Source organism: Solanum tuberosum, unplaced genomic scaffold, assembly GCF_000226075.1.
Source record: "Solanum tuberosum cultivar DM 1-3 516 R44 unplaced genomic scaffold, SolTub_3.0 scf00133, whole genome shotgun sequence".
NCBI lineage: Eukaryota > Viridiplantae > Streptophyta > Magnoliopsida > Solanales > Solanaceae > Solanum > Solanum tuberosum.
In genome coordinates, this window is record NW_006239056.1 from 193,070 (window position 1) to 210,252 (window position 17,183).

A 17,183-nucleotide genomic window follows, 5' to 3' on the forward strand; every position below is an offset into this window, starting at 1 on the left:
GGGGGGGGGGGGGGGGGGGGGGGTTCTCTCTCGAGGATACAACATAAATACATGTATGAATCTAATAAATATAGTCGTCTGACAACTTAAATTTAAAATATGAAAATGCTATAAAAAGGAGAAAATGCAAAATATGTACAGAAAGAGAGGGGGGGGAGGGGGGGTAGGCAACAAAGAATGAGAAGAGAGGCGAGCGAGAGAGAAAAAGAGAGAGACAACCGAAATTGAGAAAAGAAACGAGAATTATTTTTTTGTTTGTCTAATAACAGTTACAATGAAATATGAATAGTAAATATTCAAATTATAAATACTGAAGCTTAATTATGCTAAAATAACAATACATATAAGTTTTAATGACTAAATTAAGAAAAATAACCAAATTGCTTTGCATGGTCACTCTAACAACCTAGCTATTTCATGTCAGGTCGATTTCATTATTTATTAACTTGTATGTACATCCATTAATATGGATCACGATTAAAATTTCTTTATTTTTAATTAAATATTTTAAATTTTTAAATTTAAATTTTAAAAATAAAAATTAAAAGAACTTTGTTAAAAACGTTGCCCCCAAATATAAATCATGTAATATAGAAATTCTAATTTAATTAAATTTCAAATGTAAACATCAAATATCAAGTAAAAAATCCAAAATAAAAACCTACCTATATAGCCAATCATAATATTGAAGTTTGTTTTTCTTTGCCAAAATACTCAAAAGGGGAAATGTGCGGCTTTTTGTGTGCCAACGAGAGTCATTTATTAGGTTTTGTATAAAACATTAATACATATTAAGTGAACTTTTTTTAATATAAATATAAAATTTCAATGAATTGAATTCTGTTAAATTCGTAATTTATTTCTCTAACTTGTCCTTAATCTTTATCACAACTCCTAATTATCAAGTTCATGTTATATATTCTCACATTTTCAATTTATATGGCATGATCTGATTCGACATATTTAACTCTGATAATTTTAAAATATTTTAGACACATAAATTTTAAATATATATCATAATATAAAACATAATTTTCAAATAAATCGAAGCAAATAGAGTATATATTTTATATTATCCCCATATTTACTCAAAACTAATAAAAATAATTAGATGGACCACTTTAGTTTTACTCATGATTAGGTAATAATTCAAGAGATAACTGACTTGGTGGCTCCACCGCCAAATTAAAAGATGAGCATTAAAGAAAAATACAATTTAGAAAAAATTGTGTAACAATTTTAAATTGCATGTACCAAAAACGTGATTTTTTGTTGGTATGCATAAGAAAAAGAGGTGTATTTATTAAAAAAAATAAAATAATCTCATTCATGTTAGATATTCATATTGAAGCTTAACTAATTCAGATTCTCATCAAATAAAATTTGTTTAGAAGTAACATTTTTTAATAAGAATTTTTTCATACTCAAACGAGTTCTCTAATTAAAAAAGAAACAACTTCATTTATGTACTTATTGTTGCAGATCATTTAATGGCGAGAAGTGTATTTTTCTCATGTGTACCAAACTCTTAAATAAGACCTAATTAATGTTGAGGGGTCGTTTGTTACAAAGATTAATAATGCATTGATTAGTAGCGCATATATTTATAGTGCAGAGATTAGTAATGTAGGGATTATTTTTTGTCAAGTGTTTGGTTCATTGTTTCCCACCTCATCTTGTGTTTGGATTAAAATTTTATAAAAAACTTCTTTCCAATTATACCCTTAAATTATTATGAAATTTTTTATTTCATGTAATTGAGTCAAGATAGATAATTATTGGACAATATTATTTTTTAATGGTCTTCTAACTAGCTAGGAGAAGAACAATTTTATTGTCATATTTGCTATTTTCTCACTTCAATTATTTGAGGGTAAATAATTGACATCTTAATAAATGTTCACTCACAAAACGTCAATTTTCAATTTTAAATGGGATAGACCATCCACTTTTAAAATCGAAAAGACGGTAAACAATAGTAAAATTGAATAAGCCATCTACATTTTCACATAAAATTTGCAAGTTGTAGTTTTAATATGTATGCAATTTTATAAATAGTTCAAAATACAAATAATTAGAAACCACATATATATCAACTAATAATACATTTAATTAAGATCACAAACATCATGTGGTGATATATTTTCCTTTTAAATTAGTAAATGTTAAACAACTCACCTTTCAAATATTGTATTGATTTACCTTGGATTTATTTAGCAACAAACAACTCTCTCTCTAAATAATAAAATTTGTAAGCTAATTTAGATAAATTTATTAGTACAAATATAAAACATAAAATCAAGAAAATAAACAAAATGATTAAAATGATTTGAGGGGTATTTTTATATTTACATAGATTAATTCCATGGTATTAAATCTTATGTATTACTAATACCAGCAAATGGAAAGTATTAGTTATACATCCTATAATACATGTAAGATGTACAACTAATCAATGGATTAGTAATGCATAGGCCAAAATACTACCAAACATATACTAAATAGGGGAACTTTTGCAAATAACCACTATAATAAACTTAATTATGTTTCATAGATATAATTTGCATATTTACGGGTTGTAGCTACAGTTTAATCTGTCTCGTTTGTATAATTCGCAGGTACATTTGTATAATTCAGTTATTTTTGTATAAACTCGAAATAACGAATTTATACAATTACAAACATCTGAAGTGTAAACAGTTATACAAATTATATTATACAAAATTACATTATTCAAAAGTTATACAAATTATATTATCCAAATTTCGAATTATACAAAACTAAAAAGCTGAGCCGCGTAATTATAGATAAAAAGTAGGCCACGAATTGTAATTAAGGCAAACTATAGACATGTTAACTAAATAACTAGTATATATTTGCTTATATGCGTAATTTTCCCTACTAAATAATATCATACATAATACATGAATTATTTATCTTAATACTCCCTACCAAGCGACCCCTAAAGTTTTTCACATGCTAAATAACATGTTTTAAGAATCTAACGTCATTAAATTAATAAGTAAATTCAAGATTTAAATTTATAAATTCTAATTTTAATTTTAAATTAATATTAATAGTAACTAGATTCACATTAAATTTTATAAATATTTAATAAATTTATCATTATATATACCGAGTATAAAATAAAAGCTATATTAATTTTTATATACTCATAAATCATATTCTATCTCCGCCACTTCTTTTGTCTAGACAAATGTTTATCGATCGATGAATATTAGATACAACTGAAATCTGTTCTCTTTATATAGAATGAATGACTATCACTTTCAATTGCTTTTTGTTACATTTTTTTTTTCCTTCTCTGAGATTATTTTTAGTGATTTATCATGATGTACATCACTTTTTTTTAAAAAAAAAACGAAAAAGAAAACTACTTATATCTATTTTGTAAGTTCAAATTTAGGTGAAGGAAAAAATATTAACTTAATTTCTTTTTATTTATTCCAACTTTGATGGATAGTTATCAATAATTATACTAATGAAAGATAAAAGATAATATAAAAAACTAATCAAGATACATGTAAATTAACGTAAACATTACATTATCTTTAAAAAATGGAAATGTGGAATTTAGAAAAGAGGAGAAAAAGTTGATGGTGACAACAAAGGGTGTAGTTGCTAGTTGTGTAGTACTCTAGTCAAATTGAGCAAAGGGGTGGTACAAGGACATCTCCTCAAGAATCCTCATGAAATATTTAAATGAGCTAAATTTTATTCAAAATAAATAAGTGGTTATAAAAAAAAAAAAATTAATAAAAGAACACACTTACTTATGAGTTGAGATTTCAACAATTCAAATACAAATTTTTGCCTTTGACCATATCTTATTGTGAAATTTGAAAAAAATAGTTTTTGTTTTCAAAATTAAAAAAGATATTTGAAAATTAATCATGAACACAAATTAGAGTTGCTTTTGATTTTTTGTTAATAATTTGAAATGAAAAAAGTGAAAATACATTTTTGTTATTTTTCAAATTCTTGTAAATTTGAAATTCAACTTCAAGTGGGAATTTGGAATTTTATGGTCAAATGTATTTTGGAGTTCAATTCCGACAAAAAAGTAAAAAAAATTCATGGCCAAATGTTACATTAAAAGTAATGTGAAGTATATGTGTACTTTTGTCCATGCAATAGAAATCACCTATAATCCAAGGGTAAATTTCACAAATAATCACGTAACTATAAAAAAAATTCCCCACAAAAGTCACTTAACTATCATTTCTAACAAAAAGTCACACAACCAAAAATACTAAATTTCGATCCGACTCGATGACGGAAAATTACATGTATAATGAACATTAACATAGATCAAGAAATTGCTTCAGTTAGCATATAAGACTTGTCTTTGCCTTCTGAATGCATTTGTTTCTCTTTTTCTCCTTTGAGTTTTCACAAAAAACACCTTGTAATGAGAAGTCAGAAAGACACAAGTGTCTGCTCTGTGATCCATGTCTGCATCAGTCTGCTGCAACATAACTTGCCTAGTTGAACCAAGTCTATGCCCGATTGTGACGTTCATCTCTCAAAGCCAAGTCTCTAGCAGCTTCATTGCCTTCTTCATACACATGATAAAATGCATAAGTTATACGTTTCAGCAAGTTGGAAATTTCTTTCAACCTGCACATGGTTAGTTCATTGGGTTCAGGGTGACCATTAAGATATTGGATTAGTATAACGTTATCGGACTCCACCATCAACTTCTGTGCCTTCGGCTTCCCTTCCACACATCTGACTAATCCATTCCTCAAGGCCTCCAGTCCAGCAATTACATTGTCTTTAGCATCAATGGTATCACTATAGCTGCCTAAACACATTCCAGTATCATCTTGAAAAACCCCACTAAATCGTCCTGGCTGATCACCTTCTGTACCGATCCCATAAATGTTTAGCTTAATCCAACCTAGTGGAGGAGGAACCGAGTTACATCTTACACGGCGAGGCCCGCGATATGTACCAAGACTTTGTGCAAATCCCTGACTAGACATATCAGCTTTGCATATCTTCCAAAAATGCTTCTTCAAAATACCTGCAACAGGAAAGTTAAAAGTACATCTTTAGGGATGAAGTACACCTTACCCCCTCTATGGTTCCTTCAGCTCACCTCTATCACTCTATAGTTTCCTGTAAGCAAATAATTTCAAAGTACTTTGTATAATTCAACCAAAACAATCAAGATTCTCCAACTAACACTTAAATACTTATCATGTCAAAAGCATATCTTATTACGGGGGAAATAAAAGAAACAATCATACAGAGAGAAAGAGAGAGAGAGAGTAAGGGATAATGATTTTCAACAACGCTAAGTTGAAACAGCTTTGTTTCCACGAATCAACAATTAAAAGAATGAGCTAACTCTGCATAAGAGAACTGTATTCAATAACAAATGGAAAGTTTGGTATCTAGTCTCACATCTAAGTACCTTTGCCAATCCAACCAATGTTGATCTCCACCACTTTTATATTTTGTAATCTTAGTCACTGAATCAACCACAAAAAAAAACTTTGTTCAGTGCAAGTGTCGTGGACCAACCAATAAATTCTCCAAGTTGAATCAAGATAGAAAGAGATCCAGTACCAGGGAGTGATGTTTCCATGTTAATGTTGGGACCCACATCAAAGAAATGCCAAGCAAATCTTGAGAACACATTAATATATATCTCCTCATTACTAGCTTTTATGTCAATCTCTGTTATGAAGGGGAGAATTCTCTCCAGGCGTTGCACTGTTTCTTCATTCTGATTACATGGTGAGATATTGGTCAACAAATCGTGAAATGAGTTTGTCAATAGAAAAATCTGGTTAATACAAGATGAAGACCAGTTTGCTCCCAACAGGTTGCCGATAAGACAATAATTAGGAACGGGCATGTAGAACATTGTTGGCCTACGAACTTGCCTCCTACAATTTTCATCAATGGTCAACATCTCTACATCCAGTTTTCTGAAAACTAGCATGTCAGCTGGAGACATTAAAGGATCATATACTTGTATATTGCCAATCCAATTGGAAAAATCTCGTTTTAGTAGGAGAACTACGGCAAGCTGAAACTGTGAATTGAAACCGTATTCCATGCTTCCCAAAGCATAGATTACCACCTGAACATGTGAATGGGAGCCTAAAAGGCGAAACAAATGTTGTTGAAAAGTTTCATTGTGTTCGAGATCGAAGCGCATTCCAGCATACAATTCAGAGTTCTCAACATTCTTCATCAGTTTAATCTCTTTAAGCAGCCTTTCTGCCTCATCTTGCATGTGAAAATAAACATTGGACTCCATATTCTCATCGCAATTCATCTTTGCAACCCAAGTCTAGATTAACGTTGGACTCTCTGGTGTCCTGGAGTTAATATAAACCTGTAAGTTTTAGAACTTAAAGTACAAAATCGCTACAAGAATGCATTTCTCATTATCTGCAAGTATAGAACTCAAACGAACAGAATTGCTAGCAGGCTAAAAGTAGCTCATCACCTAGAAAAGTTTTTACTCCACACTGTTAAGAGTACACTTGTTGCACATCAAATGCTGCATGTTTGAAGCCACATAGATATTACGAGAAGCAACTCATTTATGACTTGTGGGGGATAAGAGGAAAATGAACATTCACCTCTTTCTTTAGCCCATCATTAAGTTCAAAAACCAAGTTCTTCTTAACTCAACTTCTTCCATTTAGGAGCATTCTTTATTCAAAACCAATCAAGCTGGACTTACAACAATTAAGCACGAATACAAGCTCTTCTGAACTCAATTTCTTCTATTTAGGTGTGTCCAGTCACCTACTTCAACTAACACTACAAATTCACAAAAAACCTTGTACTAATGAAAATTGAAAACCTGAAGTGCCAAATCACAGTGGAAAGAATAAACCTGAATTTCATTTTTTAGGATCTCCTCTTCCCATCTAAACTATTCGGGAGTCTGTAATTCAGCTGGATACTTCTACTAATCAATAAGCAATTCAACTGCCGCAACACACTTACTCTACTGGACCTCAAATGAAGTGGCAATAAAAGAACTCGGAAGTCTACCTCTCTATGATAGAGAATTTATTCTTACCCTATAATAAGGATAGACATAATTATTTGACCTTCCTAGCAAGTAATTCATAGGCATCTACTTCTATTTTGGTGAAGAATATTTTTATGCCTGAAAATCAGGTTACAGTATTTTACCGCTAAGGGGCTACAACAGCAATAACAACATACCAAGAGGGGTTTGGGCAGTGTAGAGTGTATCCAGACCTTACCCTACCTCGTAGAGGTAGAGATGCTTCTTCCGAACTACCCTCGGCTCAAGTGCAACAAATCAAAGTAGTTATGGAAATACGACAGCGAAGAAAACATGTCAATTAATAAGGAAAACAGTAAAGAGCATTCAATAAAAAGTGAAATAACGCAGTAACTGAAAAGGAGCCTACTAGTATCAACTATCAAATGACAAAATTAGTTTCTACATAGACAAATATATGAAAAAACAGATGATTATAGGGCGATGGAAACGCAGAAGGAAATTGTAGATCCTCCAGTCGAACTTAGACAATTACTATTCCAAATACGAATTAACGGAATCCTCACAGAACACATTCGACTTAATTTTACAACCTGTGAGTAATATATACTCCAAATATGAGAGTAAAAGAGGATATACTGACAGCAACAGTCACCGAAAGTTTGGAAATGTGCCTCGAATCGCAATTGAAGTCACCGCTGACCATACACCACCAGCACTACCGTCATAGCTATATGAATCTATGCGAAGGCTTCAAATCAACGAGAAAATTTGAAATTGTAGTCATTTTCCGCTTCCACAAAACTCAATCAAACAAAATTTATACCAAAAATTGAGAATTGAGAGCTCTACCAGGAAAGCAGAAGTGCACTTTACCAATCGATTCCGCCGGAGAAAGAGAGCGGTGGAGTAGGCGGCAAGATGGTGGGAAAAGCGCGCTAAAGAAGAACGAAAGGAGTGCAAGGCATTTACCGGAAAAACAAAAAAAACAAATCGCTTTATTTAAATTTTTTGAAATTTAGTTTGATCATACTTGCTTTTTTTAAGACTTTTTAAAATCAAATTTTTACTAAAACATTTTTTTTTTTAAATTAGCAAACTTATCAATTTTGATTAATTTATCTAAAACATACTACTAATTTTTTTTCTAAAAGAATAATACTTCATAAGAAAATAATTACATCAGGGGTGGCTCAATGCCTTTAAAAATGAGGCATATGCATTAGGGTCCCCCAAATTGAAGGGCCTAATTTTTTAGTAATAATAAAATTATTATAAGCCTTTTTTAACAAATAAAAAAATACTATATTTTTAAATTTATTTGTCGTCTTTTAGTTTATTTCAAAACATTAAAGAATGTTTCCTTTTTATGGATCAATTTTTAAATTAACTTCCACATGATATGTTTAAGACCACAAAATTAATTTTTTTTGGTATATATATATATCTTAAGTTTAAGATCATAAAAAAATAAAACTTTATTTATTAAAAAGTAAGAATAACTTGAATCTCAGATATAAAAAAATAATTAAAATTTAGGCCTCCAATTTATTTTTGACTTTATGCCACTAATTAGCTTGAGCCGCCACTGAATTACATAATATTATAAATTAAATTTTGTTACGAGCTATGATATATTATTACAAACTATTAAAAAAATCATTAATACAAAAGGTAAAATTCCAATTGATTTCTTCTTCTTTATGAAAAAAAAGAAATAGACTTCTTTTTCTTTAAAAAAAAAATGACTTGTTTTTGGTACTAAATATTTATTTATTTACTTATATCTTCTCTAGTCGATCTTTCTTCAATTGGAGTTTGGACGCTGACCAATGGTGGAGTTGGATGTGAAGATGGGAATCGAAAAATTGTATTATCGTTATAAGGAAAAATAATCGTTTGATATATACATCATAAATTATGAATTTTTTTCTTAATATAAGAGAAAACAACTTCAATTAGGTTCTATATCCTGACAAGGTATAGGGCATCCTCTCAACTAGAGTTGTGCGTTGGACTCCATGCTGTTTACATGGTTTATGTCGGTTGTAAAAAGCTCTCTAATAAAGCTACTACTAATTTTATGTACTTGTATCATTATTAAGATTTTGAAGATTTTGAAAGATATGGCTTTTATACACTATTTTTGAGATGTCTTTCTTTGTGTTGCAAACATGTTCTATACTCTGACAAGACTCTCAATGCATTGACCAGTTGATTCAAAGTTAGATAATATGGTTTATCAAGCATGATAGTCTTAAAGGCTTTATAATTCCTTGGAAAAATCTATCACCTTGCTATCTTTATCTACGAACTTGTGGATGCTAAACCATCACATATACACTAGAATACTTTTAAGAGATCATATGTAGACTTTTTTCCAAGCAAGATAATTTGAAGTCGTTACTTCAATTGAAATTTTTTTCCTTGATAGCTTGAAGGTAAGTTTCCTTCAAGGTTTTTCACATCTCTTTGCATTATTCCATCCAACGATAAGGTAAATGGTTTTTTCTGATAGTGTACTAGAGATCCAACTTCTCAACAACACATATTTCTCCTCTTTATCATCAATGTTTTTGCCTTTATCATTGACTTTCAAACTACTTTTGTCACTGCTAGAAGTGACTTCATTCGTGGCAACTATATTGGTTCATCCTGGATAAGATAGGCTAGTCTCATAACTTGGAAAAGTACATCATAGTGTATTTATACACTTGCAAGTTATACAAAATATAGAGAGTAATACTCTTAATACAAGATAACTAAAATACTCCTAATATACTTTAATATGAACTCTATATTTAAGATAATCACTTGTCACTAAACCTTATATCTTAGTGATTTTATCTCAATCTTTAACATAGAGTGACCTATAAGAAATCCTAATGGGCCTTAGAGTTTGATGAAAGATTGAACTCCTTTTGTAGAGTTCAGTGTTAAATCTGATGAAATTTTAATGTCTACAGAGTTGATCGATGTCACTATCATATTTAATTAGTGAACAATGAACATCATATCCAATATAAAAATATTGTTGTCCCGAACTAATGCTCCTAAAAATATACATATTAAAGTAAATTTGATACTAAAATCAATTAAAAGTTAAAACAACGGCATTCAAATCGCACTAACACGTTAGCTTAAATTTATAATTGCATAAAATTTATCTATACCAAACCTATACCCAGAATTAGTTTCTAAGGTAACAAGTAATATTTTGACACAATAGTCCCAAAGTAAGTTAAATCTCTATTCTCACAATTAATAAGTACTTGTTTATGTACATGTGCGTTGCACGTGTTTTCCATGTTAATTAGTACAATTTTTTAAAATTATATAAATGATGCTAAAACATGTAAGTAATAAGTGACTAAATTTAGGAAAGGGTAATTGTTTGTAGCTATAAACAGCCAATTGAATTGGCATAACATTTTTCTTATGTAGTTCTCATATATCTTATACTCAGTGCAGCCCTTTCCTTATTTTTTTAATATTTCAATAACATATAGTTTATAGGTAAACATAAGTAACGTTGATTATGTTTGTAAATGTTTCATATCTTAAAGTTTGTGTCTTATTTTTAAGAAACTATAATCTCCTCCTTATATCCACATACATATCAAGATGTTGTTTCCGAATAAAAATTGTATTTCATAATGTAGAAATATTGATTAACATATGTCTTCTTTAAGATCGATAATGTATCGTTGTCAATTTCACAGGGTACACTTGAAAAAATCATATTTATTTGTAATAGATAATTGCATGTACAACTTTCTTTGTTTGATTCAAGATTATGAATCCTTCATGTGTGAATTTTATATGAGAATATTAACTAAATTGTTTAAATATAGTAGTATTACGAAATGTAACATAATCAATCCATATTCACAAACAAGCTAGAACTTAATACAAATGGTTGAAATAATCCAATTGATTTGGCAGTATCAAGGGTACAACTGACTAAAGTGGTGCAATTTTCTAAAGACAATGGCACAATCCTTGTTTATGATTATGCATATGTTATGTATATATGTGATGACAGTCCAAAGCCCAATTTGAGATTACTGGACCCAAACACGTAATGTTTTCTAGTGAAAGCTTCTGCTATTCAGATCATGTTGTTTGGTCAACATTAAGTTTTACTTTATTTTCTAGTGACAGCTTCTGCTATATTTTGGTCAAACCCAATAGCATGTAACAATGTAGTATAGATGAAAAAACTCATAATGTTTGTATATAAGTTTGTTAGCAGTTACTTATCGACTACAACGATCCATCTACTTCTATTACTTTTTTTAATCTCATTACAACCACACCTCAATTACATGCTTCTTTTAATAAAATTATAAGAAGGAATTATACAGGATATAACTGGTATTGAAGTAAATGTAACATATATTTAAATGAAAAAATAAATATTACAATAGTTGAATTCAAAGTAATTGAGTGTCTTTTGAATCTATAAAGACAAATTATTTTTGTTTATGTTGTATCTGACCTAGTATCTAAGAAGCAACTCTCCCAGGACTGGAGAAGCTCAATTTCAAAGGTTAGGAGTTTAGTTCTGACTAGTACTGCCGAGGAGCGATTCCTCTGAATGGCAAGTATGAGTTCAACTGCCCTTCCTTCGCGGGACTGACTGTGCAATACTAAGAATGGAGCACGCCGCCCGTCCATGGAGGCATTATGGTTGGAAGGCCTTCCTTAGCGGCCTCTTCCTCAAAAGGCAGGATTGAAGGCAAATGAATTTTGGGAATGAACACATATTTGAAAACACTCTGGATTTCTTTATATTTCAGACCTTAGCTATCTATTAAAATTTTGATTTTCTCTCTCTTAGTTACTAATTTTTGTATCGATCTTTATTTTCATAATCACTTTATGTGTCATATTTCTGATGACTTGCACTCTAAATACACTATTTACTTAACCTGAAATTTTTATATTCTAGTGTCTCTCCAATCTTCGAGTCAATCATTATTTCCACCGCGTATCTTGTAAATCAACACTATTCATCTTTACAACATGAATAGTGTATCTTTTCATTCTTTGGTTATCACCAATTCTATTTAAGTTCAACTTCTGCAGATTTCCACATAACTTTATGGAGTATCATTCTTTACGACATCCTCCAAAGAATTATTTTCAATTTCTTGATTTCAATAGAAAATCTTCACTATTTGTTTAGTGCAGAAATTCATTGGTTGGGTCATATCTACTATGACTATTTACATACAATATCATAGCAATATCGTAGAGGAGAGGAAGTAAATATTAATTTTAGAAAAACATTTTGCATGTGTTTCAAGCCTTCAATTCTGTGTTTTTTGTTCATATTATAAAATCTTCATCTTGGTGTTATTTTTCATATAAATTGAGTTTTTGATATATATTTTCTAACTGGAAATATTTATCATGACATCATAATTTTATTTTTATCCTACATTAAAGATGAAATATTATTTCGAAATAACTTGTTCGCCCGATCAAATGTACGTTAAATGACTTTTGACTTTTGAGTTAGGTGTAAATTATATCTTTTACACCTAAGTGATGCAAGATAAAGTTATGATAGTTTTTTTTTTTTATGTCAACTTGCTCACATTATCGATTATAAAGACGGATAAAGGAGGAGAATTGTGGTAGTCTAGACGGCAACATAAAAATAGCCACGTTATGTGGAGCATGGGAAAGCAAAATGATATTTTTTTTCTTCTCAAAGCTTTTTATTTCATACAAACTACCTTAAAAACAAGCTTAACAGATGCAAAGAATGAGGATTCATTTTTTTGTAAAACACACGCATTAAATATTCGAAAGAAAAGGTAATGGTTGATAAGTCAACAATAATAGAAAAAAATTACCAAATTTATAACAAACCAAATGACACAATTGAAAATATTGTACCTACAACATACAAGCCTACCAATATCAATTGTTACAAAACTGAAAACTTTTAAAAAAAATAGTGTTTGGTTAGAAAAAAGTTTAGAAAACGATATTCACCAAATCATTGCACCCTTTTCAGACTAGATAAATCTCTTTTGAGCACCAACGGATGTGGTGCAGCGGATGAAGTTACTCTTCCTTTTATCAGAGGTCTCGGATCAAATTCGAGTATGAAAAAATCCTTGATAAGGAGCACTTCCCCACTGAATGGAGCCCTACAACACAAATTCAAAATAATCGGGCTCCAATAGAGATACGAACACCACATGGGAAACCAAAATTAAATAAAATATTTTTGCATATTTTCCAACTCACATTACAATCAGTTACCAACCGACTCCTAAACATTAAATATTCTAAAGCACAAGTAAATAAAAGATAACAAGTATCTTGACAACTTATACATCCATTTTTCAATTCTCTATGAAATTTCACCACCACCACCACCCACCCACCCCCACCCCCAAAGGAGAAAAACCGTATACAAGTTGGGAAGTTTTACCTAACTCATCAACAAGTGATAATTAGCAAGTTGGAAATTTCTTTCAACTTCAACATGGTTATTTCATTTTGAAAGTGGTTTAGGGTCATAAGAGACCTCTAGCACTAAGTCGAGTTTAAAGTCTTCCACCGACTAAACTTTGTGTTTCACTGACATTGAACAATGTTGTATATTAAACCACTTCGAATACACTTCTCACACCTTGGAATAGACCTTAACACATATGTACAAGTATGACATTACCCGATTCAAACTTATATACTTACGACTAATTATTCAGATTCTAAGAGTAGAGTTGTGAGGTGTTACAATTAGGTGATTGGATGTGTTTTTAAACAAGATTTTCCGTTTAGAATTTGGAAAGTTTGACCATAGTTAACATTTTGTATTAAAGAGGTCTATTGGAGTTCTTACGATTCAACTAGGTAGAGAGGGTTATTTATGGCTTAGTCAGATGTTTTGCATGGATCCTGAGACGCTCGGGAGTTATTTTTCCCTTGGATCAATTCTAGTTAATTTGGAAATTTCAGGTTGACCACGATCGACATTTGGTCAAAATGATCAAGGATGGGTGATTTGATTATTCTAATAGGTTTGAAACATATTTAATAATTGATTTGCACATTTAGTTTGCTTCTAGGGGGTTTCGATTAAGTTCTGAGGTGTGAAAAGATTTGTTTATCATAATCAATGCACCAGTGGTAGGTCGAGCTAGTTTCCTAGGATAGTCTGCATTCATGAAGAGTTGACATATATAGGCCTTCATAGCATTCATGAAATATAATCCACGTGGCATTCGCGAAGAGTAAATTTTGTGGGCCTAATTTGGGTTAGGCATCGCGTTCACGATGAGTTTATCGTGTTCGTGTTGGGTATGTCATGTTAGCAATGGGTTGAGTCATGTCAATTGGTCAATGGTCATGTATGTAGTTGGGCTCGAAGGACATTTTTGAATTGACTATGATAAATCCTTCCATTTAGACTTCATAATTTGATTTTTGGAGCTTGTAAGCTCGAATTTTGGCTATTTAATGGAATTGCTCGTTTTGGCTCATGTGTAAGAATATATATCCAAATAATGACTTTGGTTGATTTGTATGAAAAAAATTACATTCAATATAATAATATATCCCTAAATTTGAGCCAAAAAACGTGCACAAATAAATCGACAGCAGAGCAGTGTCATGGTTGATTGAAATGAGAATAGTGTGTCAAAATAAACCTCATATAGTAACGAATCTTTGGTATCATCTCACTAACATCCCAACTTATAACACAAAATCAACCTCCCTCTGGAATCTAAATACAGAAAAACATATATATTCAATAAAATCTAACATTTTATCAAGTATTTAACAGAAAACAGGTCATATATATTCAGCAAAACCTAACATTTTATCAAGTATTTAACAGAAAACAGGTACAGTGGCGGTTCAAGCTAATTAGTGGCCTAAAGCCAAAAATAAATTGGAGGCTAATTTAATTATTTTTTATATCTGAGATTCAAGTTATTCTTACTTTTTAATAAATAAAGTTTTATTTTTTTATGGTCTTAAACTTAAGATATATATATATATACCAAAAAAAATTAATTTGTGGTCTTAAACATATCATGTGGAAGTTAATTTAAAATTGATCCACAAAAAAAAAACATTCTTTAATGTTTTGAAATAAACTAAAAGACAACAAATAAATTTAAAAATATAGTATTTTTTTTTTGTTAAAAAAGGCTTATAATAATTTTATTATTACTAGAAAATTAGGCCATTCAATTTGGGGCCCAAGGCATATGCCTCATTTTTAAAGGCATTGAGCCACCCATGATTGCAGGTCCTTATTCTTTAAGAGCAAACTCAGTCACCTCCATCATCATTTTTATGTTCAGAGCCCCATTCTCTAGCGAGTTTATTGGCTTCTTCATAGACATGGTAAACTACCCAAGTTATATTTTTCAGAAACTTGAAAATTTCTTTCAATCTGACCTTGACTGTTTCATTTGGCGCATGGCGACCATTTGACCAGCATAATATCATCCGACTCTACTATCGACCTCGGTAATTTCAGATTAATTTTCTTGCATTTCTTCAACCCATGCTTCAAGGCAGCTAGTCCAGCAATCACATCGTCTTCAAAATTAGACTCTGTTGGGCACCCAACAGACTCAATCCGATAGCAATATTCATTTAAGAGATTCCCTTTTTCGTCTTTGAAGACTCCACCATATCGTCCAGTCTGGTCACACTCTTTTCTGTTGGGCTCGAAGGACATATTTGAATTGACTATGATAAATCCTCCCATTTAGACTTCATAATTTGATTTTTGGAGCTTGTAAGCTTTTGTAAGATATGACTTTTATACACTGTTTTTGAGATGTTTTTCATATATTTTATTTGATTTTATTTTATCTTAGGATTATGCTTAGTGTCATCTTACATACTCATTACAATATTTCACATACTGACCACATACTTTTCTTTGTGTTGCAAACAGGTTTTATACCCTGACATGACTCTCAATGTATTGACCAGTTGGTTCAAAGTTGGATAATATGGTTTATCAAGCATGATAGTCTTAAAGGTCTTAGACCTTTTGGAAAAAATTACCACCTTGCTATCCTCATCTACGAACTTGTGGATGCTAAACCATCACATATATATACACTAGAATACTTTTAAGAGATCATATGTAGACTTGTTTTCAAGCAAGATAATTTGAAGTCGTTACTTCAATTGAAATTTTTATCCTTATAACTTGAAGGTAAGTTTCCTTCAAGGTTTTCCACATGTCCTTTGAATTATTCAATTCAACGATAAGGTAAATGGTTTTTTCTGATAGTGTATCAGAGATCCAACTTCTCAGCAACACATATTTCTCCTCTTTACCATCAATGTCATTGACTTTCAAACTACTTTTATCATCTCCTTTGCATAGTGCTTTGTTTACAGAGTACATCATAGTGTATTTATACACTTGCAAGTTATACAAAATATAGAGAGTAATACTCTTAATACAAGATAACTACAATACTCCTAATATACTTTAACATGAACTTTATATTTAAGATAATCACTTGTCACTAAACCTTATATCTTAGTGATTTTATCTCGATCTTTAACATAGAGTGACCTATAAGAAATCCTAACGGGCCTTAGAGTTTGATGAAAGATTGAACTCGTTTTGTAGAGTCCAGTGTTAATCTGATGAAATTTTAATGTCTACAGACCTGATCGATGTCATTACCATATTTAATTAGTGAACAATGAACATCGTATCCAATATAAAAATATTGTTTCTAAAAATATATACGTATTAAAGTAAATTTGATACTAAAATCAAGTAAAAAGTTAAAACAACGGCATACAAATCATACTAACACGTTAGCTTAAATTTATAATTGCATAAAATTTATCTATACCAAACCTATACCCAGAATTAGGGGTGTTCACGGTTTGGATAAAAACCGATTCAAACCGAAAAACCGAACCAAACCGATAAAATAAAACCGATTTTATTTGGGTTTGGTTTGGTTTGGTTTTAGATTTTTGAAAATCGATAGTATTTGGTTTGGTTATGGTTTTATTTAAAAAAAACCGAAGAAATAACCGAACCAAACCGATGAATTATATACATATATTTTATTAATATACATACTTAATAGATTGTTTTTATAAACAATTTTAAAGATCTTATACATATTTTCAT

General features: G+C 30.6%; 1 protein-coding gene across 1 annotated transcript; it reads right to left on the bottom strand.

The window, feature by feature from the left end:
- Window positions 1–4,183: 4,183 nt before the first annotated feature.
- Window positions 4,184–7,986, bottom strand: LOC102603864 (protein SENSITIVITY TO RED LIGHT REDUCED 1-like). The gene is made up of 5 exons (XM_006351050.2): window positions 7,880–7,986; window positions 7,671–7,778; window positions 5,599–6,359; window positions 5,444–5,501; window positions 4,184–5,050 (listed from the first exon to the last, which is right to left on the bottom strand). The coding sequence occupies exons 3-5, from the start codon at window positions 6,314–6,316 to the stop codon at window positions 5,011–5,013; spliced, it is 816 nt and encodes a 271-aa protein (XP_006351112.2). The 5' UTR covers window positions 6,317–6,359; window positions 7,671–7,778; window positions 7,880–7,986; the 3' UTR covers window positions 4,184–5,010.
- Window positions 7,987–17,183: the final 9,197 nt, after the last annotated feature.

What these genes read in the sequence shown, in the direction of transcription:
- LOC102603864 (XM_006351050.2), bottom strand. Translation starts at nt 6,316, where the DNA reads ATGAATTGCGATGAGAATATGGAGTCCAATGTTTATTTTCACATGCAA. An exon ending in CATGGAAACATCACTCCCTG is followed by an intron (nt 5,502 to 5,598) that starts GTACTGGATCTC and finishes TGGTTGATTCAG; the next exon opens with TGACTAAGATTACAAAATAT. An exon ending in CATTGGTTGGATTGGCAAAG is followed by an intron (nt 5,051 to 5,443) that starts GTACTTAGATGT and finishes TTCCTGTTGCAG; the next exon opens with GTATTTTGAAGAAGCATTTT.